The following is a 26,410-nucleotide window of genomic DNA, read 5'->3' as shown; positions in this document are numbered from 1 at the left end:
GGGGAACTTACACCCAGGAGGGAATTAACTCTTCAAAAGGGGCGACAATAGCAGGACTAGGGGAAATGTGTTTTAAGTTAAAAGAGGGAAGATTAGGTTGGATGTTAGGGGGAAGTTTCTTCACTAGGAGAGTGGTTAGCGCCTGGAACAGGCTGCACAGGGGAGCTGTGGATGCCCCGTCCTTGGAGGTGTTCAAGACCAGGTTGGACGGGGCCATGGGCAACATGATCTATGGGGTCTCTATGGGGATCTATGGGGTCTATGGGGATCTATGGGGTCTCCTGGGCAACCTGATCTAGTAAATGTGTATGTTTGGTGGCCCTGCCAGGCAGGGGGGTTGGAACTACATGATCCTTGTGGTCCCTTCCAACCTGGGTCATTCTGATTCTGTGTGGTTCTGCTCTGGGTTAATGGTTTCTGCTCTCTTTGCTCTCTCTCCTGCCCCTCTGTCTCTTGGTTTAAAGTTTTAGGAGCCAGTGTTTCACAGGTTTTGATTTGCTTTTCTAATTAAGGGGTGTAAAAGCTATTGCTTAGAGTGGAGAACGTCTCATACCCTGAAAGAAGGGATGTTTTATCAGGTAGCTGATCTGCACTGTTTTCCTTTTCCAGGCCCAGATCACCATGAAAGTGATCCAGGGGCTGTACAGTGGAGTCACAACCGTGGAGCTGGATACCCTGGCTGCTGAGACAGCTGCAACCCTGACCACCAAACACCCTGACTATGCGATCCTGGCAGCGAGGATTGCGGTGTCCAACCTGCACAAAGAAACTAAGAAAGTATTCAGCGGTAAGTGTGCCTGGGGGCATTGAGATAGCAATTAGTCACAAAGGGAGGAGAGGTTTTAGAGGGTATAAATATGCAAACGTTTCTTCAACAGAAGTTAGAGCACTCAGGGTAACTAAAAATGCCATGGAGGTGAAAGCAGATGAGTGAGGAATGCAAGTGATAGAAACTGGGATGCATCCACTGTCCTTCCCATTTGTTCCACATTACGCATTCTAGGCAAGGCAAGTGCTGAGGTTGCCAGCTTAGTGCTAACACTGACCAGGTGGAAGAGAAGTTGTGTGTGCGGATCTGGAAGGGTTTACTTCTGAGGATGGGTTCTGCTGTCTGCTAACGCCTTGAGAACAAATGACAGATGTATGTTCAGATAGCTCTGCAGATGCATTTCTTATTAAATATGTTTCTATTGTAGATGTAATGGACGATCTTTACAACTACGTAAACCCTCACAACGGGAAGCACTCACCAATGATCTCCAAGGAAACACTCGACATAGTTCTGGCCAACAAAGATGTAAGTAACACCTCCCCAGCCCCAAGTTTTGGAAATAGGGTGAACCAGTTCAGATGATTTCTTTCCTTTATTTTTAAGTAAGCCATTTGTTTGGGGCCAAAGACAATATAGAAACGAGTCCAGATGATAATTGCTCTGGAGGTTTTAAAAGAGGGTGTGGGACTTCCCTTCATGTAGTGCTGTTGTCCTGGAGGGTCATGACAGCACAGTTACTTCAATTGGGAGAAAGTACTTTGTGATGGAGCAACGTGTTCATGCACCGAGGAGGGAGAGGTGAGCCTCGGTGTCTCATTTCAAGCTGTTCCAGCCTCGTGTTTTTATGGGGAAGTTGCATTCCTGTTTTGATGATATCTTGTATTTCTTGGTGTAGCCAACAACTGTGCGCTGTACTTGAGAGGAATTGTGAACACTGTGTGTTTGTTTGAACCTGCCTGTTGCTCCCTCCTTCCTTCCCTCTGATGTAGTTTCTGTTCCATTGGATTTTTGGGGCTGGAAATCTCAAACAATGACAGCATTGTTATACCTGAACACGAGGCCACCAAAAGCAGAAGGTCAATTTTAATCTGTTATTTCCCCTCAGCGCCTGAATTCTGCGATTATCTACGACAGAGACTTCTCCTACAACTATTTTGGCTTTAAGGTAAGAGCATTACTCACTTTACTCGAGATAACCAAGCCTGCTGTGTTGGTGCTTTTCTGGAGCTGAGTCACCTGGGAGGGATGGGAATCCTTACAGAATCATTAGGTTTGAGCAAGAAGGGCATCAGGAGGTTGGTGAAAACAAGGAGCACCTGCACCAAGGAGTTGCCCAACTTCATGACTCACGTGCTTTCTTCTTGGCTTTGCAGTGTACCCATGGGCTGTATCACATTCTGCAGCAAACAGTGCTGAATGTGGCTGGAAGCTTCCCAGCTCATGCTGTTCCTCAGGGAAATCATCTAATTCCTAATAACCCAGCAAAGGGGATTTTTGCTTTTTGCCATTGTTTTGTGTAACGGTTCTCAGTGTGCCAACCTACGCGTTGTCTCCTTCCATGCTGCTGGAACATCTCCCCCACAGCCAGACCTGTGTGCTGTGCCCCTGCCATCTGCTTCTGCTGCCCTCCCTGCTTGCTGTTCTGTGCTGAATGGCTTTGGGGTGTGATGCAGTGGGCTCTGCAGGGTTAGATGGGGAGCACTTGGCTTTTCATTATAGAATCATGGAATCACAGAATGGCCTGGGTTGCAAAGGCCCACAGTGCTCACCCAGCTCCAACCCCCTGCTGTGTGCAGGGTCACCAACCAGCAGCCCAGGCTGCCCAGAGCCACATCCAGCCTGGCCTTGAATCCTCAGGATGGGGCATCCACAGCCTCCTTGGGCAACCTGTTCGCGAGTGCAGTCACCACCCTCTGCGTGAAAAACTCCCTCCTCAGATCCAACCTCAACCTCCCCTGTCTCACTTTCAAACCATTCCCCCTTGTCCTATCACTGCCCCCTCCTGTTTATTCACTCCCTTCAAGTACTGGATGCCCACAATGAGGTCTCCCCGCAGCCTTCTCTTCTCCAAACTAAACCAGCCCAGTTCACAGAATCACAGAGTTGTAGGGGTTGAAGGGACCTCTAGAGATCATCAAGTCCAACCCCCTGCCAAGCAGGCTCCCTACAACCATGGTCACACAGGAAGGCGTCCAGTGGGTCTTAAATATCTCCAGAGAAGGAGACGCACCCACCTCCCTGGGCAGCCTGTTCCAGTGCTCCGTCACCCTCACTGTAAAGAAGTTCTTCCACCACATTCGTGCAGAAACTTCCTATGCTGTACTTTCATCCCAACCCCTAGTCCTGTCCCTACACACTACTGGAAAAGGACCGAGACTCACACTATGGCCCCCACACCTTAAGGTATTTATAAACTGGATCAAGTCCCCTCTCAGCCTTCTTTTCTCAAGGCTAAACAGACCCAGTTCCCTAGTCTCTCCCATAGGGGAGATGCTCCAGGCCCTTCAACCATCTTAGTGGCCCTCCGCTGGACTCTTCCCAAGAGATCCCTGTCTTTTTTGTACTGGGGAGCCCAGAACTGGACACTATTCCAGATGATGCCTCACCAGGGCAGAGTAGAGGGGGAGGATCACCTCCTTCGACCTGCTGGACACGCTCTTTTTAATACACCCCAGTATGCCATTGGCTTTTTTGGCTACAAGGGCACACTGCTGGCTCATGGTCAAAAGGTTCCCTTAACCTTTCCTCATAGCAGAGCTACTCCAGCCCTCTGAGCATCTTAGTGGCCTCCTCTGGTCTTGTTCCAAGAATTCTGTGTCTTTCCATAGCATTTAGTGCTTCTGGTGGCTCATTGACCACTGTGGGTCTCCAGAACTGGTGATCTTTGTGTCCATTTGTGTCTGGGAGCTTCTTCCACCATCGCATGTGATGTGCACTCAGTGTGGGGGGAGTGGGCTGCAGTGAGGAAACTGTTGGGGTGTGTGGATCAGAGCAGCTGCTGAATGGCCACAGGTGGAAGGAAGGGACCTTCAAGGGGTGTTTGTGTGTTTCTGTATGGACACAGACACAGAGTTTCTGACCTTCCCTCCTGTAATTACTGCTGTAATTCATTAGCCACAATTCCAATAGCCATCTGCTCAGAGTGTAAGATTACCATATTTGTTGGCTTGTGTGTTCAGCACCCTGCACAGCAGATTGTGATACAGGCTGTCCAGAAAGCATTAACACAGTGTAATTAACAGTGCTGAGAGATGACAATATGGAGGACAAACACTCTCATGTTATCTATCTGAATTCACTGTGTGTTAAAAGGCAATGATGAACTTTGCTGCTCTGTGCTCCCCTGCCACTCCCAGCATCCAAAGCAGAGTCCTCAGGGCTGGAATCTCCATGTGGGTTTCTTTTGCAGTCATTGGCCACCCAACGTGCTGTGCCATTAATGAAAGGAGCAGTGCAGCACAAGGCTGGTGCCTCTTGAAACCTGGGATGAAGAGCATGACGATGCTTGGGGTTGGAGCTCTCTGTATTAATGGGATGTTTTTTAAGCTGAAAATGTGAATGACCACTATGTTCTTCCTTCTTAGACTTTAGAGCGCTCCTACTTGTTGAAAATCAACTCAAAAGGTAAGAACCAGCAGCATCAGCTCAGGGCATAATTTCAGATCAAAGCCATGGCACAGAGTGGGGGGTGGGGAGATAGGCAGGCTATCTGATGGCTTTACATACAGAAACACAGTAAAAGCACCGAGTGCTGACTTCAACCAGGTGATGTACTCTGAGCACATGCAGCATCTCTTCTTGGCTAGGGATCTGCCTTCCTTCTGGTGGCTGTGCTGTGCTTGCAAGCAAAACAGCTGATCGCTGAAGAGCAGCACTGTCCCAATTATACAGGGGTGTTCCAAAGAATGGCACTGTGGCCTGGACAGCTTCACCTGTTAGATAGACCCCAGGGCTTTGAAAGCTCTGGTTATGTAGGATGAACCTCTTCCATAATGCTTATGCGCTTTTAAATGAGTGTAACTTGAAAGGGCTGCTGTGCTTATCACTGCCAGTCACTGCAGGCCCTTAGCCTGCTAATCCCAGGACACCAGAGATGGAGATGTTAATTGTAATACAATGAATATAGAGAGCAATTAGATGCTGGCTTTGGATATTGGATTGCTCATGAGAGCAGTAGAACAGGTTGTGGAGAGGAGCTGTGTGGTCTCAGCCCTGGAGTTCTCCAAGGCTGAGCATACTGCTCTGATCCTCTGAGCTGACTCCTGAGCCATAGCCCTGCTGAGGCTCCTTCCAATCTGAGCTATTCTGTGGGTCTGTGAAAAATACAGCTCTTCAGTGTTCCATTGCACATCACAGCTTGTTCCCTTAGCCTGTACTAATTGTAATGTAACTGTGGCGTTCTTTTCTCCCTTTTGCTGCTTTGTGTCCAGTTGCTGAGCGTCCTCAACACATGCTGATGAGGGTGGCAGTGGGAATCCACAAAAACGACATCGATGCTGCAATTGAGACTTACAATCTTCTGTCTGAAAGGTGGTTTACCCACGCCTCACCCACGCTGTTCAACGCAGGCACCAACCGGCCGCAGCTCTCCAGGTACCTTTGGCTTCCATGTCTGGGGCCCTCGATACAAGAAAGACATGGAGCTGTTGGAGAGGGTGCAGAGGAGGCCACAAAGATGCTCAGAGGGCTGCAGCACCTCCCATACAAAGACAGGCTGAGGGAGCTGGGCTTGTTCAGCCTGGAGAAGAGAAGGCTGCGGGGTGACCTCATTGCAGCCTGCCAGGACCTGAAGGGAGCCTACAGACAGGAGGGGATCGCTCTTGGACAAGGGGGAAATGGTTTGGAGTTGAAGGAGGGCAGATTGAGGTTGGATGTCAGGGGGAAGTTGTTTACAGAGAGTGGTGAGGTGCTGGAACAGCTGCCCAGAGAGGCTGTGGATGCCCTGTCCATCCCTGGAGGTGTTCAAGGCCAGCTTGGATGGGGCCCTGGGCAGCCTGGGCTGGTATCAATGTGGAGGTTGGTGGCCCTGCCTGTGGTGGGAGGTTGGAGCTTCATGATCCTGGAGGTCCCTTCCAAACCAAACCATTGATTTCAAGCTTTCTTAGTGCGTAACTGGAGGAAGACCAAGTTCTGGAGGCTGTCACAGCTTCTGAATTGAGGAGCTGTGTTTCTGGGATTCTGTTATGAAGGCTTGAGAAAAGTTCTTTGCATAGCATGTTAAGGTTACAGTGTCTGCCATCATTTTTCTGTGACCCTAATGAAATACTTACAGATTTTTGTTGGTTTTACTTTAACACTTCTATACTAAAGCTGTTTTGTTCTCATTAGTTGTTTCCTGCTGTGCATGAAGGATGACAGCATTGAGGGAATCTATGACACCCTGAAGCAGTGTGCCCTGATCTCCAAGTCTGCTGGTGGGATTGGGCTGGCTGTGAGCTGCATCCGCGCCACAGGCAGCTATATTGCTGGGGTGAGTGTGCAGATGGTGAATGCAGCAGAGTAACCTGCTGTGGGGAAATGCCTGTACTCCAGCTGCCAAACCAGCACTGCTTCTATTGAGCACGGCAGCTCATCCAGCTCCATCGTCCTTCCTTTCAATATGCTCTAGGACAGAAAGGTTGGTTTTCCTTAGTGCTTGGGTTTCCTTAGGGAAGTCCATGCAACAAGCAGATCTCATTCTGCTGCCTGAACAGACAATTCCAACTTATTTGAGTGTTAGCAGCCTAGGAATATGCCTGGAAGCCAATGCATTGGCCCTTTCCCCATCTATAGTTCAAGTACTAAAGGCATCCAGTGGACAAATGTGGGTTATTTCTTTTGGTCACTGTCTGTGTAACCTCTGCAATACTCCAGGTCGCCTCACGCTGAGTCAATTAGTTAATGCTGGATTTCTTTAGTTTGAAAAAGGAAAGTGTGGAGGGTCCAGGGGTGGCTGGTGGTGCCACCAAAGCTCTGACTGCAGTGATGGTTTTCCAGCTTTCAAGACAGGAGTTCTGCTGATGGCTGAAAGTTGCTTATTTGCTAACAGTGTTTTTCCTGTGCTTCTACAGACAAATGGGAATTCCAATGGACTTGTTCCTATGCTGAGGGTGTACAACAACACTGCTCGCTATGTGGATCAAGGTGGTAACAAGGTAATGGCCTTCCATTAAGCTGGGGGGAAAGAGGGGATCCACACCAGGGGGAGGGTGCACCTGTGAAGGTGAAATGGTGACATCAGTGATGCGGTGGTAGTTGATGTGTTATTAGTAAAAGGACTTCTTCCCCTCCTTGTTGATAGTCTGGTGTTCTCTGTGCGTTCTATCATGCAGGTTTATCTTCTGGTATATGTCTGCTGTGTGATACGTGCACTTAAGGTTATCTCTTGTAGTGGTTATCGATCACTGCTTGGATTGAATCAAGCTGTAAGGCTGCAGAAAGTTTCTTGTTCTGCATCCTTTGCATTCAGGTAGTCCAGAAGCCAATGGAGGGATGGCTCAGTGGGTAAATCTAGGAATTATCAAGCTCCTCTGTTGACACAGAGGAAATTATTTTCATTAAGAACCTGAAACTGGTAGCATGGCCTGGCTCCAATGAGAGCAACAGTAATACAAAGCGGTGCATTGAAATTGCCTTGATGAGGCTATCGGTCTGACTTTAGTTTCTTTAAGGTATTGTGTGCACGTGGCAGCAGTGTGGGAGGCTTCATTTTCAGGATGGTTTGTTCTGATCTTGACTGTTGTCTGTATCAGAGACCCGGGGCTTTTGCCATCTACCTGGAGCCGTGGCACCTGGACATCTTTGAGTTTCTTGACTTAAAGAAGAACACCGGGAAAGAAGAGCAGCGTGCCAGAGACCTTTTCTTTGCCCTCTGGATTCCTGATCTCTTCATGAAGAGAGTTGAAACCAACCAGGTGTGGAGCTTGTTGAGTTCAGAGTAGGTTCACAAAGTGGTGCAGAGCTGTCCTGGCAGCAGAGCTCTTGCTGAGGAAGTTGCTGTACCCCAGCTGAGCACTAGGTTGTGCAAGTGGAGAGCTCCAATGGGATACTCTGCTTCAGGGCTTAATCACTTACATACTTACATGCCTCATTTTTACTCTGTGGTTTTCATATAACATCAAAATCTTCTCAGTAATTAGATCCTCATACAACTGCTTGTTATTCCTTGATTCAGGATTAAAAGTTTGTTGTAAGGGTTCATACAATTGATTTTTAAATAGATCAGACTACTCCAGTAAACTCCTTCCCTGTGCTTGCTAGAAAAGCTGGCTCCTGCTTTTTCAGGGTGGGAAATGTGAGCTGTCATGTTTCTGTTTATGGCAGGATCTGCTGATGAAGTTGAATGCTGTTAATTAATGAGTCATCTACAGATTTTAAGTACTTTTTCCTTCTTACAGGACTGGTCCTTAATGTGCCCAAATGAGTGTCCTGGCCTAGATGAGGTCTGGGGAGAGGAATTTGAGAAACTATATGAGAGGTAAGGAAAGTGAGCGGGCTTTTATACAATGGCCATCTGATTGCAGAGCTGCCCTTGTGTGGTATCTGGGAGCCAAAGCACAGGGCTGTCACTCTGGCTTAGAGGAGGCTGCTTGATTCAGTTATCACAGTGATAGCAATGGCACAGATGGAGATATCCAGTTACTGCTCCTTCCAAGTGTGAGCTGCTCAGTGTAGGGTATGTATGAAAGGATATTTTAGAGTGAAGTTCTGAAATGGCTCCTACTAAAAGCAGTAGGTGGCTCTGTTTTGAGCAAGTTGTGTAGGGTGCTTTAGGGAAAGCTTCCTATTTCCTTGATCCAGAACAGTCTCAGTGCTGTTCAGGCTCTGCTGGCTAGTTTGAAATGGAGTGGGGTTGTGTCTTCTTGGGAACCCAATGAATAGATTGATCATAGAATCACAGAATTGATTCCTGTGCTGTCTCTGGAGAGTCTGGGAGTCACCAAGCACCGTGTGCCCTTTGCAGCTATGAGAAGCAAGGTCGTGTCCGCAGAGTGGTGAAGGCCCAGCAGCTCTGGTACGCAATCATTGAATCGCAGACAGAGACTGGCACACCTTACATGCTGTACAAAGACTCTTGCAACAGGAAGAGCAATCAGCAGAACTTGGGGACCATCAAATGCAGCAACCTCTGCACAGAAATAGTGGAGTATACCAGCAAAGATGAGGTAAGTGGAGAGCGTATTTTAGAATATAACCAACTTTTGGCTGGGGAAGGGAGCAGGTAACTAAGGGGAAATCATGGGGACGTTTTGACTTGAGTGTGCTCTTCCATTGGATCTGTGTGTGTGTTGGAGTGGAGGGGAGGTTTCCCCTCCTTTCCAACTCCTGCTGAGGAGTTGGTATAAAAACAAAGTACCCATCAAATCGAACCTCTGTCAGCTTGAGAGAGAAATGAGCTTTGTGCCATGCAGGCAGGTGTGGTGTGAGCATGTCTTACCTCCAGACCTGGATTTCAGTAGTAATCACCTCCGAGTTCTCTGTCTCATTTAGGTGCTCTGTGGAGTTGCTGTGCTTGGACTGCAGCATTGTTAACAGAAGTACAGAAAGGATGCAGAGATGAGTTAGTGCTAATGCAACATGGGATGTCTCTAGTGCAGTTAAGCTCTTGAGGCTGTTAAAACTGAAAGCATCAGCTGCTGCTGCCTGAGCTGAGCCGAGCTGTTCCAATTATCCTGGGGTTGGAAATGAAGTGGTTGTTAAAAAAGAACAAGGACGGTGCTCTGATATACTCTGGATCTCATGGAGATCATCTACTGATTCTAATTAGAAGCAGTTGGGCTTAGTTTCTGGAAGGAAAGCTTACAGGCTAGGATTTTTGTGGAGGTAATGATATCAACTAAGTCTTTGTGAATTTTTATTATCCTTTTCCAGCCTGTAAAAAGCATACAAGTGAGAACTGTGTCTTTGCAGCCTTTTAACTTGCTTGCTGCTTTGTTTGGATAGAGAGCATGCTCTGGAATTGAGGCAGTGTGTCTTTTGCATGGGGTGTTGGCTGACACGTTGTTTTCAATGTTTTCCTCTCCACAGGTGGCAGTTTGTAATTTGGCCTCCATAGCCCTCAACATGTACGTCACTTCAGAGCACACGTATGATTTCAAGAAATTAGCTGAAGTCACTAAGGTGATCGTTCGAAACCTCAACAAAATCATTGACATCAACTACTACCCTGTGCCAGAGGTGAGTGCTGTGCTGCACTGCTATGGAGCTGACAGCAACCCAGGAGCTGTGACAGAGGCCCTGCTGCTCTCTGCAGTCCCAGTTTGGTCTTGGGTAGATGGAATCAGTGAGGGATTATGTAGAGCTGTGGTGGCACAGAGCTGGGGGCTCCCATAGCTGCCTGTTTGCAGCTGTGACCTCTTGTTCGTGGCATCTTCAGCCTCCAGACTGCTTCCTTAGTGAAGCACCTGTAGTAAAAGCTTCGCCTTGAGTTGGATCTGCAGTTTGGGATTGTATACGTGTGTGTGGACTTCCATAAAGCAACGAGCACCACGAGGCATGAAGTGAGCTGCAGAACAGAGGGGATGAGCCTGGAACTCAGCCTTGAGCTGCAGGTTTCATACATGTTTGGAAGAGTGTGTGGATAGTTCTGTGGAGGGGAAGACAGAGGGTTGGGAGTTCTTGGAGGGGGAGGGGGTGCAGAGTTATATGTGCTACAAGGACACAGAAAGGCAAGCAGCAGGGCTGGGTGTTGGGGAAGGGAATAAGCAAATATTCCAAGTTGGAGGCCAAACCTGAGGAAGATCACAAGTACAATTAGAGTACTTGAATTCAATTATCTTTGTGGATTTGTTTTTCAAAGAGGGTTCATTTCTAATCACACCTTTATTGTGTCAGATTGAACAAACAGAATTAGTGATCACTTCAAACAAACTTAATCTGGACCCTCCAATTCCTGCCTTACCAAACACTGAGCAGTGGGGAGCTGGGTGGAACTCGAAGTTGGGTCACTGCAGCAGAATGGGCTGCCAATAAAAATGAGGGCAGCGATCGGAGGAGGTCAGGGTTCCCTCCAGAGGTTCTGTCCAACTTACTTTGTTTCCACGTAGCTCAAGGAATGATTCCCTCTGCTTGAATCCCCTGCAGGCAGAGCGCTCCAATAGACGCCACCGTCCCATCGGCATTGGTGTGCAGGGCCTGGCTGATGCCTTCATCCTGATGAGGTTCCCCTTTGAAAGTCCTGAGGCGCAGCGCCTGAACCAGCAGATCTTTGAGACCATTTATTATGGTGCTCTGGAAGCGAGCTGTGAGCTGGCGAAGGAGCAAGGGCCTTACGAAACGTATGAGGGTTCTCCTGTCAGCAAAGGGGTAAGTGCCAGGATGTGTCCTGTGTCAGGGCCAAGGCTTTGAAATACAGGTTGGTGGTTGGCTGTGGGCTTCGATACAGAAGGAAAGGTGTGACTGAAACTTTGTAATCCTAGAATCACAGAATTGCTCAGGTTGGAAAAGACCAGATCATCCAGTCCAACAGCAGCCCAACCATCCTACCCTAACTAACAGCCCTCTGCTAAATCATGGTCCCGAGCACCACATCCAGATTGTTTTTAAACACAACAGGGATGGTGACTCAACCACCTCCCTGGGCAGCCCATTCCAGTGCTTAACAGCCCTTCCTGTAAAGAAGTTTCTCCTGAAGTTCAACCTAAACTTACCCTGGTGCACCTTGAGGGCATTTCCCCTCGTCCTGTCACCTGTCAGCAGTGAGAAGAGACCAACCCCACTCTGCTGCAATCACCTTTCAGGTATTGGAAGAGAGCAATCAGGTCTCCCCTCAGCCTCCTCTTGCCCAGACTAAGCAGCCCCAGTTCCTTCAGTCTCTCCTCGTAGGCCATATTCTCCGGGTCCTTCTCTGGACCTGCTCCAGCACCTCCATGTCCTTTCTGTATGAGGTGCCCCAGATTGCACACAGCACTTGAGGTGAGGCCTCACCAGTGCCGAGTACAGGGATACATCAGTGCAAAGTGTGCTATATTTCTTCCATCATTTGACTATTAAAGTGCATTAAGAAATGCATAAGGTAAATCAGGGTGAAGAGGAAGACAAAAGAGAAAAGCTTCAGCCTCTGCTGGGGGCCCTTCCATGCCATTAGAAGATTATGATACAGGAGCTTGGCTGAGACTGAACCTTAGAGACAGTTAATAAGAACAGCAGGTCGATTTACAGCATGTTTAATGAAGTACAGAGAAAACAATTTGTGTCCTGCAGATTCTCCAGTATGACATGTGGAATGTCACCCCGTCCGATCTGTGGGACTGGAAGGCTTTAAAGGAGAAGATTGCAAAGTGAGTAACTGCATGGTTAGATTTAAATGCAAACTGCATCGGGTATGTTATGACTGAAGACAAAAGGCTGACTGCAAGAACTCAATTGGCTCTATATATTTCCCTGTAATTTCCTTCCCCTCATAGGTTTTCTTTGTGGATGGCTACACGCAGGGTGTGCCCACCCCATGGGCTCTGTTCTAGCTGAGATTTCTGCATGTGTGAGCTGAGAATCTCTGATTTGTTCCTGGGTCTTTCCTCTCCTTTCTCCCTTGGTTGAAGCTTTTTAACTCATGGCTTTCATTGCCAGGTATGGCGTCAGAAACAGCCTTCTCCTTTCCCCCATGCCAACTGCTTCCACTGCTCAGATCCTGGGCAACAACGAATCCATTGAGCCCTACACCAGTAACATCTACACACGCAGAGTCCTTTCAGGAGAGTTCCAGGTAAGCACTTGAGGCAGCTTTGCCAAAGAGCTTTTCTGTAGTTGTAGTTTCAATAACTTTCATCATTGGAAAAGACAAAATGGAGCCTACTGATTGACTGTGCTCCTGTGAAGAAAGGTTGAGGGAACTGGGCTTGTTTAGCTTGGAGAAGAGAAGGCTGCGGGGAGACCTCATTGTGGGCATCCGGTACTTGAAGGGAGCATATAAACGGGGGGGGGGGTGGTTGTGAGGGTGGGCAGTGATAGGACAAGGGGGGGGGAATGGTTTTAAAGTGAGACAGGGGAGGTTCAGGTTGGATCTTAGGAGGAAGTTTTTCCCCCAGAGGGTGGTGACGCACTGGAACAGGTTGCCCAAGGAGGCTGTGGATGCCCCATCCCTGCAGGCATTCAAGGCCAGGCTGGATGTGGCTCTGGGCAGCCTGGGCTGCTGGTTGGTGACCCTGCACACAGCAGGGGGTTGGAGCTGGATGCGCACTGTGGGCCTTTGCAACCCAGGCCTTTGTATGGTACTCAGTTCAGTTGGATATTTATGTCAAAAGCCAAAAATGCTGAGGAGAACCTGTGACCAGTGTGCCTGGAAAAAATAATCCACTTAATTAGACCTTGACAGCCTCTGCTGCATGGGTCAGGTGCAGGGCTTCTGGAGAGATACCCCAACAGTCCCAGCAAGCAGAAGTTTGCTTAGTGTTAACTGGAGAATGAAAGTTTGGCAGTGCTGCACAAGGTCTTGTGTAGGTGTTGGAAAATCTCTCTGCATGTTGGTGTGGGTTTTTCTCCTCTATGTGGAAAACCTCCTCTAGGAGGTGCATCTGTGCTGTAAGTCAGGGCACGTAGCTTAGAGTATACAGTGCTCTCATTCCTTGGCCTTTGCTGCTCACAGGTTGTGAACCCACATTTGTTGAAAGATCTGACGGAGAGGGGTCTGTGGAATGAGGAGATGAAGAACCAAATCATTGCCCACAATGGCTCCATCCAGGTATGCAGGGAAATGAGAGGGGGGGGAGATGGCTGGGACTCCCTCCAGAGGAATGCTGGTGGGACAGCTGGGAGCAGGTTTGCTATGCAGTGATTTTAAGGTCTGCTGTGCATGAATGACTCAACCAGCCTGGGAGGAGAAGCCTCGGTCTGGAACATTTCCTTCAGAAAGTTGAGGGAATGTGCCTGAGCTGTAATTTGTTCCTGCTGGAGCTTGCCCACGGAACAGAGAATTCCAATGGAAATATGCAGCTAATTATTACTTGAACAAATGGAGAGCTGAGCTGCTTTGCTTTATGCAGATTCCACAACTATTTGGGTTCCCCTTTATCACAGAGACTGGGGAGGGGTAATTTTGTAGCAGTGAGTGGGCTTGAGACAGGAGCTGAGTCCATGGCATCCAGATCTGGAAGGTGTGTGTAGGAGAGTCTGCATGGGATGGATTATTTGTGCTCTGGGGATTGAAGTGCTGCTGTGTTTGGAGTCACACGCTAAAAAAAGGTGCATCCTACTCATGCAGTTGGACATGAGTGGGAGTGCTGAAGTGCTTGAAGAGCCTCACGACTATTTAGGACGAAACATGAACATCCTATTTGAAAACAGCTTTTTTCCTCTTAAATTCTCCACCATAGGGCACCTTCTGAGAGCAAGCGAGGTTTCTTTGTGCTCAAGTGCTTTCAGATCCCCAATGTTTGGGTTCAGTGAGGGAGCTGCAGCTGCAAGAATAATACTGTGGTGACATCAGTGGTTTGTGAAGGGTTTGTAGGCATGAATATGAACGTTTGAGCAGTCACGGCTTATCCTGCGTTGAAAAACTCTTCCTTTCAGAATATATCTGAGATCCCCGCTGACTTGAAGCAGCTCTATAAGACGGTGTGGGAGATCTCCCAGAAAACTGTCCTCAAGATGGCAGCAGACAGAGGAGCTTTCATCGACCAGAGCCAATCTCTCAACATCCACATTGCAGAACCCAACTACGGCAAACTCACCAGCATGCACTTCTATGGGTGGAAGCAGGTATGAGGGGGGGGATGGCTGGGAGGTTTGTTCAGAACAAGAGAGCAAATGGGTACTTTCATGGGAAAATTGGCCTCGCTGACTCTTAGAAGGGGAAATGACCTCCCAAGAATCCAGTGTTACCAGTGGAATGTCTCTCTTGAGCAATAAAGCTGCAGATTCTGTGGCATTGCTCCCATTAGTTGTGCCCATGAGACATCACTATGACCAGTTGCAGTGCTGTGGCCTGCAGGAGGGCAGATTCAGCAGCTCCTTTTGGCTGTATCATTTGCCAGCCCGTTCCAGCTCCTGGATTTCACAGAATCACAGAATGACCCAGGTTGGAAGGGACCTCAAGGATCATGTAGTTCCAACCCCCCTGCCTAGCAGGGCCACCAAACATACACATTTACTAGATCAGGTTGCCCAGGAGACCCCATAGATCCCCATAGAGACCCCATAGATCCCCATAGATCCCCATAGAGACCCCATAGATCAGGTTGCCCAGGGCCCCGTCCAACCTGGCCTTGAACACCTCCAAGGACGGGGCATCCACAACCTCTCTGGGCAGCCTGTTCCAGGGCCTCACCACTCTCCTAGTGAAGAACTTCCCCCTAACATCCAACCTAAATCTTCCCTCTTTTAACTTATAACTATTTCCCCCTGTCCTACTATTGTCAGCCCTTTCGAAGAGTTTACTTCCCTCCTGGGTGTAGGTTCCCTTCAGGTATTGATTTGTGCTTTTCCTTTGCAGGGTCTGAAGACTGGCATGTATTACCTAAGGACAAAGCCAGCTGCTAACCCCATCCAGTTCACCTTGAACAAAGAGAAGCTCAGAGAGCGGGAGAAGGCCTCTGAGGAAGAGAAGGAGAGGAATAAAGCAGCCATGGTGTGCTCCCTGGAGAACCGCGATGAGTGCATGATGTGCGGCTCCTAACGGGCCGGCCCTGCAGCGCCAGCAGAGCTGCTCCACCCCGTGGATCCCATCTGAGATAGATAGGTGCATTTAGTGTAACTTCAGGGCGGAGGAGCTTGCTGGACCTGTGGCAGGAGGGTGATGGCTGCAGAGTATGGTAGCTTCCCCATCTGAGAATTAGGGGTTGGCGCACATGTATGGGTAGAGTGCATAAGAAGTTTGTATATTGCTTTTGTAGCTGGGCTTCCTGGAAACCTAAGTGCTCTTGCCTGGTCTTGGGTTGAACCCTATAGGAAGGGCTTTTCCTGAACAGATAGGGAAAGTGCTGACGCCACTTACAGGTCTGTCCTTGGGACTGGAGACACTTCTTTTCACTGACTAAAGACTCATATTCTGTGTCCAGAGACAGCATTGAACCTGGCTGACCTGTGTTCTCCAATGCTGTGATAGAACACCAGGGAAAGAACCGTAGGCTGGGTGTGTGGTGTGCCTGATATGCAGCCTGCCTTGGCAAAGCAGTAGTTAAAGATAAGCTTGAAAAGATGTGTGCACATCAAGCTGTGAGGCCCTTCTCCCACCAATTATCCCTGTCTCCAACTCTTCCCTCTGTCAGGATGCAGAACGGTGCTGGGTACCTTGCAGCTTGGAGGCTTCCATTGCTGCTCAGCCTGCATGGAGGGCACTGCACTCAGTTCTGTATTTCAGCCCTGAACAGGAAATGGCAGAATTGCTGCAGTGCATTCCATTCTGCATTGAAAACCCACTTGAGTTTCTATCAGTTTGCTGGTAATAGAATTCTTGCTGTCCTTGAGCAGAGAGCCTTGAAAGTGCACACGCCATCTTTTCTGAAGCGCTGCATTCATTCACCCAACCCCAGCTGGTTACTTGAAGTTTTAGAAACCTATTTTTTACTTCTCTATGTACTTAATTCCCTGCTTTAATGCCATGGGGCCTCATCACCCAGTTCTTAAATATTTATTGAATGATTGTACCATACAACTAACTCTCGAATCCACAAAACTCAATAAAATGTGGTATGTCAAAGGAATGAAGGGCGGCATCTTGGGAAGGGTACTGTGATTAAACTTGTACTGTTGCAGCTGCAGACAGGAGCCTTTTTTGGTGAGCCCTGCACCTACTGCACACAGTTCCGTGTCTAAGGGCTGCTGTTGTGTTTGGGTACCCCTGTATTTGGGTACCCTGCTGAGCTCAGTGTGGTGTCTGTCCTTCATAATGTTTGGGCTGACAGTAAGGCTGTGTAATACCACGTCCATGTTTCAGTAACATGCAGGGGAGGTGGGCTGAGTTCATGGAGCAAAGCTGTGGCTGTGCCAGAGGAAAGGCTTGGACCTTTGTGTCTTGTTTCTCCAGCACTTGTTCCGTTTCTTCCGCTCCCATTTATGAGGCACCAGTGAAAATATGTTGGGAAATGCCTCAGCCTTTGCTTCCTGAGCACTGCAAGGAAAGGTTTGGGGTGGCCTGTAGCTGGACAGCACAGCACTGATGAGTCCACATGGAAACAGGAGTAGCTCCCAGTTGGCCCTGCAGTCTACGTTTCCCCTGTTCTTGGAGTTTGCTTTTGCTGCCACTTCTCCGAGGTGCTTCCAAAAGTGAGAGCTGTTGAAGTCAGCACTTACTTACGCCTGACCTGATTTCCTGGGGGAAGAGAGCTTCATCTCCCACCTGCTGTCAGTAGCCAGGAAAGCAATCTGTCACTGCTTCAGCAGGGCTAGTTTTACGCAGTTCTTTTTTTGACACAGGTTTCTGTTAACTCAGCTGCAGTTGAATTGAAACAGCACTTTAGGAAGCTCCTTCCCTCTTCAGCATCTCCCCACTTGATGAGCTCTAGGAAACAGAGCCCTTGCAGAACCCAGGACCAGAACCCTGCTGAGAGGGTTTCATTTCCCCAGGTTTACTTTACAGTTAAATGATGTTCATCTTGAGGGAACCTGAAGTGCTGATCCCACCTAACCCCATACCATTCTTCCACAAGGTGCTCTGTTGGCACTCGTGGTGTTTAGGGACCTTGAGGAGGTTTTGTGGTGCACAACTTGATGGGTCTGGGAAGTTCCATCCTCTGCAATCACTTATTTGGGCTCCTGTCCTTCCTGCTTTCACTGCTGGGTGATGCAGTGTCCAGCAGGCAGCCTGGAGCCTGAAGGAGAAGGATTTATTCCCAGCATGCTTATATATGTTTTGTTTTCTGCCAGAAACAATGTCCAGGTTTACTTCTTTGTCAGAGGCTGAGAGTTGGGCTGAGAGGAACCCAGTGAGGCTCAACAAGGACAAGAGTGGGGTCCTGCACATGGGAAAGAGCAACTGCAGCATCAGTACAGGTCAGGGCTGAGCTGATGGAGAGGAGCTCTGTGGAGAAGGACCTGGGGGTCCTGGTGGACAATAGGTGACCATGAGCCAGCAGTGAGCCCTGTGTCTGAAGGGTGGGGGAATGGGGCCAGGACAAGGGGCACCAGCACAGACTGCAGCCCAGGGGGTTCCATCACAGCTCCAGCACTGCTGCCCTGAGAGGTGGGGGTCTCCTTCCTGGAGGCATCCAAACCCATCTGGATAACGTCCAGTGCAAAGACTGAAGGGAGCTGCTTCAGGGGTAGGGATGTTTCATTGCTGTCACTCAGAGCTTCCCCAGATTCCCAGCTGAGTTATTGGTGCTGCAAGCTCAGCTCTGCAACCTTCCCTTGGCAGTCATGGAGAGACACAGATCCCTCCTTGCCCCCCACCAGCAGGGGGTTGTTACACCTTCCAGCTCCCTCCTTGCTCTGAGAAGCCAACCCAGTCTCATCCATTCATTCTGTGCACCATTATTTTCTTATCAATCTCGATTGTATCTATTTTCTTATTGATTTCATCTGGGTTCTCTCCATTTCTATTAGTGCCCAAACCTGGTGCTGAGCCCGCAGCTGCATCGTGCAGAGCTGAGGATCACCAGGTCTGTGTTCAGTGCTTCACTTCCACTTCCCAATGAGACTGATCTGAATTCTGCTGCAGCCCTGGGGTGAGTGCGGCCCTCGTGCTGGGGCTCAGCCACACTGAGCTGCTGCAGCTCTCACCTCCCAGCCTTTCTTCATTGCCTCTACGTGTGTTTGAGCTGATGTGTCTTCATTTAAGGCAGCCAAGTGTAACCGTGATTCTCGACTGCAGCTGCAATGCAGTGGGAAAGCACGGAGCTCGCGGTTCCCCCTCAGGGCTCTCCTTGTCTGGTGTTCCTATTTTAAAATAGGTGTTTTGGAATGTATTGCATTCTTGCTAAAGAAAGTGCCCAATGAACTTCTTGTTGATGCTGTTGAGAAATATCAGATGGAAAACACAGACCAGTGCCTACATCTCTGCCCAGCATTCATCTTCCAAAGCCCGAGCTGGACCTGCCTGGGTTATTTAAGCCTCTGACTGCTTGTCCACCCCACTGCTTATTCCCTTCTTCACCCCAGCAGTGTTTTCCTCATGCCTGAGGACAATGTTTTCCCTGCTCGAGATCTCTGCTGTGTGGTCCCGCTCCTTCCCACCTCCCCTTGGTTGGTTGTGGTTATCAAGACCTGAGTGATTCACGTATGATCTTGATGGTCTTTATCCAGCCTGTGTGATTCTTTGAGTGGATTCTGTGACCAAAACATTTCTTTCAAAAGGAAAAACAACACACAGCAAGAACCCAAAGCCTTTGAAGCCGCAGCCAGAAAGCTGTGTGTGCCTCTGCCCAGATCCCACTGCTGCTTTCCACCCACTCGAATAGGAAGGCTTGGAGCAGCCCACTGAGCTTTGCATGATGCCTGCAGCATCTTGGCCATGGGTGAGTATTGCAGCCCCTGAGCCCACTTCTAAACGCAGATCCAGGTCTGACCCAGGAAAGGAGCAGAGATCTCAGGTTGCTCTGTGTTGGAGCAGAAGTATCTGCTTGTGGCTCTGAAGCACACTCGGTAGCTGTGTGCTATACCAGCGCAGGTGCCTTTGGTGAATAAGTAGAGCTTGGGACAAGCAGCTCTGTGTGTTTTGTCCTTTGTTCACTGCAGGTTTTGGCAGGCACTGCCATTGTAAATGCAGGTTATCTCCGTCTGACTTGGGCTATTAATGCTGAGGGCTGGGATAGGGAAAACTGTGAGATGCAGCACCCAACAGCCACAGCTCCCAGCCTCTGTGCTGCTCTGCCCTGCTGGGCACAGGCTGTGTGCTGTTCCCTCCTGTGCAGGGAGGCTGTTTGGGCAGCCTGAATCCTTCCTCTCTATCTGTGTGGCTGTTGGATGCTTGTAGGGGCGGTTTGAGCACGGAGAGGAAATCACAGAGCTCGACAGTGTTCAGCTGGTCCAGAGCAGCTGGGAGTTGTGTGTTTGGGTACGTACAGTCTCCTCTTAATGCTTTCCTTTCCTTTGACCTGCCTTTACAATTAACTTCACGCCATCAAAGCCTGCTCTCCTCCTTTGCTAGGATGCGTTCAGGGCTCCATTTCCATGGTGACGAGTGGCTGCTATCTGCACAGAGCTGTTACATCTTCACACAGGGCTCCTCTGCACTTGCTCGTGGCTGCTGGCTCGGAACAGACTGACAGTGAACTTGACAAGGCCTTGGGTGTTCCAGGTGGGCTGTCTGCAGTATTACAGGTGGGCTGTCTGCAGTATTACAGGTGGGCTGTCTGCAGTATTACAGGTGGGCTGTCTGCAGTATTACAGGTGAGCTGTCTGCAGTATTACAGGTGGGCTGTCTGCAGTGTTCCAGGTGGGCTGTCTGTAGTGTTCCGGGTGGGCTGTCTGCAGCATGGGGCTGCTGCTGTGCTCCCTGCTGTGCTTTGGCAATGGCCAACAATCAAAGCCCATCCTGAGCTTGGGATCTCTGTGTGCAGCTGTACCCAGAGCCCTGCTGTGCCCCAGGGGCAGGGAAGGAGTTATCTGAGGACTCTTCCAGCACGGTGCTGGAGGCTAAAAATACAGCTGGGTTTCACAGCATCACATGTAGGGTTTTGGAAGGGAAAGCAGCCGTGTTTCCTGCAGGATTACGTGTTCCCCCATGGCCACGTGTGGGCTGGGCCCCACGAGGGTCTCTTTGGGGTTCCTGACAGCGCTGCGGAGGCCGTGGTGACAGCCCTGCTCTGCGAGGGATGGATGGAGCAGCACAGGACTCAGAGCCCGTGAGTCACTGGGGATGCTCCAGGCAGCCTTATTAATTAGGACACCTCAAGGCTGTTCACAGCAAGGGCTGCAGCTCCTGCCCTGGTACAAATAAGGCTGTCACTGACAATCTGGCTGTCAGGAGGAGGTCTGGATGTCCCTCCGTCCTGCTGATGCCTCCCAGCCGTGGGCTGTTGGCTGATCTAATCAGCCCCTGCAGGGTGAGATGAGGCCCTTAATGTGCACAGCAAACCTGGCTGCTCCTGAGCCTCAGCACCCACCCGTGTGCCCCTCACTGGTGCTGCCTGATGCCACCGCTCTGCTCCTTGCTCCTTGGCAGGCCCAGGCTCCTCCTGAGTTGCCTTGTGGCTGCTGGGCTGGGCCCATTCCCATGGCCAGGAGTCATTAGGATCAACCCTCGGTGGGTTATACCCCATCTCCAGTCTATGTGCCAGCTGTCATTTATTGGATGAGTCACATCTGAGAACAGCCTGGGCAAAAAACAGATCCTGGTTGGGCAGGGGTTTGTAAGCACCCCCTTCCTCCATTGCACAGTCAGGAGGGAAGGAGGAGAGAGGCCTGAGCCCGACCCTTCCTACACACAGCCCCAGAGCTGCATGGCTGGAAGAAGCCATCAGTGCTCCTTTTCCTGCTGCTGCTCAGTGCCAGGCAGGCGCTCATTAATTCTCCTCTGAGGATTTAAGATGAACAAACGCCTCCCGTTGCTCTCTGAAGCCACCAACCCCAGCCCTGACAGCTCCTCTTTGCTTTGCTTCCAGCTCTGGGTGCTGCAGTCTCATGGCCCCATAGGGCAGCACCCACACAGAGGGGGGTCCCATTGTACTGCCACCCCCTGCAGCTTTCCTACACATCACCTGTATTGCTGCCTCCCTGCAGCGCAACCTCATCACTGCCATCATCTCCCTGCAGCACAACTTCATCACTGCCATCATCTCCCTGCAGCACAACCTCATCACTGCCATCCTCCCGCAGTGGCACCTCCTTGCGGTGCTGCTTTCTGCGCTGCGATCTCCCTGCAACGCCACCGATCCGGAGTGTCAGCTCCCCGTCACAGCGATGGGAGGAGGCAGAGCTGGAAGGATGGAGCGATGCGGAGGTGGCCGTGCAGGGCTGCGGCTCTGCAGGCAGATGGCAGTGCAAGGCAATGGCACTGCAAGGCAGGGGACACTGCAGGGCAATGGCACTGCAGGCAGATGGCGGTGCAGGGCTGTTATAATGCAGGCTGATGGCAGTGCAGGGCTGTTACAATGCAGGCTGATAGCAGTGCAGGGCTGTTATAATGCAGGCTGATGGCAGTGCAGGGCTGTTATAATGCAGGCTGATGGCAGTGCAGGGCTGTTATAATGCAGGCTGATGGCAGTGCAGGGCTGTTACAATGCAGGCTGATGGCAGTGCAGGGCTGTTACAATGCAGGTTGATAGCAGCGCTGCCGTCCGGCCAGGAGGGTCGGGAGCCAGCGGGTCTGGGAGTTTGGGGATGCTCAGCACAGCAGTGCTGGGGATACAGAAGGATAAGAGCTGGCTGTTTGCTGTCTGGAAGAGCCATGAATTGGTGCATGTCCAGCACGAGCCTTTGGGGCTGCCCCCATGCCACCCCCTCTGTGTCCCCACAGCCCCACAGTGAGAGCTCCCCTGGGGGGAAGCGTGTTCTGACCCCACTGTCAGACAGGAACATGGTTTTGCTATGGAGCATCAGAGCGCTGTGATGATGTGAGATGAGCACAGCCTGCTGAGGGACCAGGCAGGATCTGCCTGCGTGCCATCATCAGCCCTGTGCTGTCCCCTCGCCCTGGGGACACCAGCATCCATTGTTGTGCTTTGGGGCTTAATTGTTTTCGTTCCGAGCTTTTGAACAAGTCAAAATTAAACACAACTAAACTTTGTTTATTTATATATATTTTTTCCGCTAGGTTTCTTTCTCTGGGAGAGGCCCAATTAGCGCTAACGAGCTGGATGGTAATTACAGCACGGGTCACAGGAGGGCTGATTACTGGTGGCTGCTGCTGGTGGGGCCAATTAGCGGCGCTGCCGTTGTGCTGGGGATCCTGCATTGCTTTATTGGGGGGAGCTGAGAGTTGGTGGTTGCATGTGGGGGGAGCCCACATCCCCACTGCACTGCGATGGGAGCCCCGGCCTGCAGGTCCCGCTCTGTGCTGCCAGCCCCCATCCTCACCCCTCCTCCTTAAGCCCAGCTCTGCAGGGCACATTGGTGGCTCTGGGATGCCTCCATTCCCTGCAGCAGTTTGTCCCTCTGTGTGTTTTGGGGCTGTGTGTCCCCTGGCACCCGGCTGTGGTGTGTGACAAACAACAGCTGAGCCCAAACTTCTCAGAAGTCTGTGAAGATTAAAGGCACCTTCCTGTATCCCCAGGGCCAGGGGCTGAAAATGCAGAGGTGAAAGGAGAAAATCTTTTTGGTGTCCAAACCCTGCAGCCCTAGCCTGGACAGCACCTCCAAAGTGCTTCACCTCCTACCCAGGGCTGCGTGTGATGTGAGATGTGCTGCTGGGAAGTGCTGACTTGGCTGGGGTTAAAACACACTGATTCAAAGGGACAGCAGAGCACAGGGCTGGTTCAGGGGCGGACTGTGAGCAGCAGAACCCAATGGGGATCCAACCAGGTCCAGCAGCCACGGGGTTAAGCTGTTGTTGGCTTTGGATGTTGCACGCAAAGGAGAAATGACAAATGAATGTGTGACGTGTAATTAATAGTTGGAGGTGTCACGAGGGTAATTGGTGCCATGATGTGTCTATCAATTGCTGCTGGCAGTGACTGAGCTCATCCTGCAGACTGTGAATAAGGAAGGGGCTCAGTCCTTGGGAGTCTTCAGCCCTGGGGCTGGGGGAGCTGGGAGTAATGGGGCATGGCCAGGGGGATGGGTTAGGGTGGGACTTGGGCAGCTTTTCCAGCCTTAATGATTCCATGGTTCTCTGCCTGGTTCCCCCTTGCAGCACAGAGATGGGCAGCAGGAACCTCGTGCAGCTCAACCAGGAGCGGTGCAGAACCCCCAGGGAGGAGCAGTCCAGCCCAGCACAGCGCTCCTCTGGTCCGCAAGGCTCAGGTCTGTTTGCTGCTATCAGAGCGTGGCCAGGGCTCTGCAGAGCTGGGTGAGTCCAGAGGAACCAGGGGCAGGCACTGCAGCGAGCAGAGATGGATGGAAGCACTATGTTTTACAGGAGCTGTTTTCTTTTCCTCGTTTCTTACCTAGCCTGTCCTCTTTCCAAAGCAGGTTTAACCCACAGGCAAATTCTTTGCAGAATTAGCAAGCAGTGCTATTTCCTGAAATGAAATATTCCTGTATATCCCATTCCTGTCTCCTGGCCCAGGTTCCCTTCGCAGTCACTGCCGAAAGATGGGCAGTGCTGGGGTCAGTTCATTGCACACACTGACATACGGAGCACAAGGCAGGGGCAGCAGTTTGCTGGGCATGCCTTGCTGGTTCAGCATCTGCACCACCTCAGTGAGCATCTGAGAACCTGAGTCCTGGCAACCGCTCCAGCAGCCGGAAAATCCCATCCCGGATCTGCTTCACCTTCATGCCATAAATGAGCGGGTTGAGCATGGGAGGGAGTGTCAGATAGAGATCAGCCACCAGGACTTGGGCGTAGGGTACCAAACTGAAAGAGAACATCTGCAGGTACATGGAGAGGAGCCCGCCCATGTAGAACAGGAGGATGACGGACACGTGGGACCCACAGGTGCTGAGGGACTTGAAACGTGCTGCGCGGGATGGCAGCCTCAGCACCGACCTGAGGATCATCCCATAGGAGAAGCTGATGAACACCGAGTCCATCCCCACCAGCAGCGTTGCCACCACGATGCTGTAGAGATGGCTGAGAGATGGGTCGGCACACGCCAGCTCCACCACGGCCATGTGCTCGCAGTAGGAGTGCGGGATGACCCTGTCTCTGCAGTAGGGTAAGCTGGTGAGGAGGCACATTAAAGGCGTCATGACGGCAGCTCCCCGGGCCAGAGAGAGCAGCCCTATCCGCGTGGTCCGTGCGCTGGTCAGGATGCTGACGTACCTCAGGGGGTTGCAGATGGCCACGTATCGATCGAAGGACATCGCCAGCAGCACCCCCGACTCCACGGCAGTGAAGGTGTGGATGAAAAACATCTGGGTGAAGCAAGCTTGAAAAGCAATCTCTCTGGAGCCCAGCCAGAATACACCCAGCATCTTGGGAACGACAGCAGTTGTGAAGATGAGGTCAATGACAGCCAGCATGGAAATGAAATAGTACATGGGCTCGTGGAGAGCTTTGTCCAGCCTCACAGCAAGCAGGATCGTGCCATTCCCCAGCAGGGCCATGATGTACATAAAGCAGAACGGGATGGAAATCCACATGTGGACATCTTCCAAGCCAGGGATTCCCGTCAGGAGGAAAGGCAAAGAAGTGGTGTTGGGTTGGCTGGGGACTGACATGGCACAGCTCCTGGCTTTAGTTCCCTGCAACACAGAGACAGAAAATTTGGGCTTTTGCTGCCATTTCTTTGGTCAGAAATGACCACTCATATGCTCAGCATCACCCCGTGTGGGGAAAACCCTTCAGAACCTGTTACCCACAGGCAGGTTTTAAACCAACGTTGTGGTCAGTGCTTCCTGCAGTGTCCATGAGCTGAGAGAGGAACTGCCAGAGGAACAACGTCTGGAGCAGCAGCCGGTGCCATGTGCCCCAGGTGCTCCTATCCCCATCGTTATCACCACACTCTTCCCTCACCTATCTGCTCCCTCCAGCTGGAGCCCCCTGTCCTGCCTTTGGCCACAGGGGCACTTCCCATCATAGTAAGTTCATAGAATGGGTTGAGTTGGAAGGGACCCCTGAAGGCCACCATGTTCCACCCCCTGCAGTGCACAGACACCCACAGCTCCATCGGTGCTCACAGCCCCATGCCCTGCCCTCAGGTGTCTGCAGGGATGGACCCAGGGAACTGAATCACAGCATGGGAGGATTGCTATCCACACAGCTACAAGATGGCCATTTATTTATTTCTTTTAAATATAACCTCTATTTCCCCCCTGTGCATCCAACATTGCACTGCCTTTGGGGTCCCTGAGGTGCTGCCCGCTGCTCTCAGGTCTGTCCATCTCTAGGTCTGCTCTGCGTGACTTTGCCTTTCCCCTCGCCATCCAAAACACAGTTTCTACTGTTCATATGGAACCCAATGAGAGCAGCACAGAGCAGCTCCCAGCCCAGAGCCAGGCACTGCAGCACCTGCAGAATCACCACCTGTGCTGGTGCTGGGGCTGGCAGCTTCATTTGATGCCCCTCGCTCGTCCCGTTCTGCCCTCATTCCCCTGCTGCCTCTCAGCTCAGTGCCATCCCAGCTGGACCCTACACACACACACACACACACACACACAGGTTAACCAAGCTTCCCATCTCATCAGAAAACCAAATCAGGTTTGTTTGACAAGAGCTATTTCCCGCTGATTGCCGTTAATTGAATTAGGCTTAACTCGATTCCAGTTCTGTAATTCTCTTTTGGCCCTATCTCCTGTTGGCCGCTCGGGCAGCGCGCGGGCGCTGACGTCAGGCTGGGCTCTATGCAGATAACAGCACTGTCTGATGTCTCCTTGGGGCAGTGCCTGCGTGAGCCAGATTGGGGCAGGATGGGGACACACGTGCGGTGTACACAGACCTGCTGCTGCTCTTGTCTGTCCCTCGTGCAGAAGGTGAATGGCTCCATCTGCTTTTATCTGGTTTCCCTACTGAAAGGCTCCCGATATGCAGGAGGTCCCAGCCTGTGCCCCACTCCTCTTCTGCCCCATTCAGTGTTGTGGCTGCAGCTCCTGCCCCAGCCGTGTCCCCATCCCGGCCATGCAGGGCGCAGTGCTTCCCGGCAGCCAAACTGCTCACAGCAGCTCTCGGTGCTCCCTGCGGTTCCCTGTCCTAATTTCCCTCTGCCTTTAAGTTTTGTCAGTTTTGGAAAGCAGAACTTCACA

General features: G+C 50.9%; 2 protein-coding genes across 2 annotated transcripts in view; one reads left to right on the top strand and one right to left on the bottom strand.

Moving 5' to 3' along the window:
- Positions 1 to 16,393, top strand: part of RRM1 (ribonucleotide reductase catalytic subunit M1) — a 21,399-nt gene extending 5,006 nt beyond the window's left edge. The window contains exons 3-19 of the mRNA XM_015852569.2: positions 610 to 787; positions 1,197 to 1,297; positions 1,878 to 1,937; positions 4,357 to 4,396; positions 5,203 to 5,365; positions 6,101 to 6,242; positions 6,823 to 6,906; positions 7,504 to 7,665; positions 8,149 to 8,228; positions 8,715 to 8,916; positions 9,779 to 9,928; positions 10,835 to 11,056; positions 11,954 to 12,030; positions 12,320 to 12,455; positions 13,335 to 13,430; positions 14,258 to 14,446; positions 15,180 to 16,393. Of these exons, the coding sequence (XP_015708055.1) occupies positions 610 to 787; positions 1,197 to 1,297; positions 1,878 to 1,937; positions 4,357 to 4,396; positions 5,203 to 5,365; positions 6,101 to 6,242; positions 6,823 to 6,906; positions 7,504 to 7,665; positions 8,149 to 8,228; positions 8,715 to 8,916; positions 9,779 to 9,928; positions 10,835 to 11,056; positions 11,954 to 12,030; positions 12,320 to 12,455; positions 13,335 to 13,430; positions 14,258 to 14,446; positions 15,180 to 15,362 (2,265 nt within the window). The 3' untranslated portion in view covers positions 15,363 to 16,393. The remainder of the gene's footprint in view (positions 1 to 609; positions 788 to 1,196; positions 1,298 to 1,877; positions 1,938 to 4,356; positions 4,397 to 5,202; positions 5,366 to 6,100; positions 6,243 to 6,822; positions 6,907 to 7,503; positions 7,666 to 8,148; positions 8,229 to 8,714; positions 8,917 to 9,778; positions 9,929 to 10,834; positions 11,057 to 11,953; positions 12,031 to 12,319; positions 12,456 to 13,334; positions 13,431 to 14,257; positions 14,447 to 15,179) is intronic.
- A 5,784-nt stretch (positions 16,394 to 22,177) lies between these two features.
- Positions 22,178 to 25,404, bottom strand: LOC107308607 (olfactory receptor 52K2-like). The gene has a single exon (XM_015852611.2). It carries the CDS (start codon positions 24,887 to 24,889, stop codon positions 23,924 to 23,926), a length of 966 nt encoding a protein of 321 aa, XP_015708097.1. The 5' UTR covers positions 24,890 to 25,404; the 3' UTR covers positions 22,178 to 23,923.
- Positions 25,405 to 26,410: the final 1,006 nt, after the last annotated feature.

This window comes from Coturnix japonica, chromosome 1 (genome assembly GCF_001577835.2).
Source record: "Coturnix japonica isolate 7356 chromosome 1, Coturnix japonica 2.1, whole genome shotgun sequence".
Lineage (NCBI taxonomy): Eukaryota > Metazoa > Chordata > Aves > Galliformes > Phasianidae > Coturnix > Coturnix japonica.
This window is presented reverse-complemented; position numbering and strand designations above follow the sequence as displayed.

Bases quoted from the DNA above. Each gene is read 5' to 3' on its own strand.
- LOC107308607 (XM_015852611.2), bottom strand. From the start codon at position 24,889: ATGTCAGTCCCCAGCCAACCCAACACCACTTCTTTGCCTTTCCTCCTG.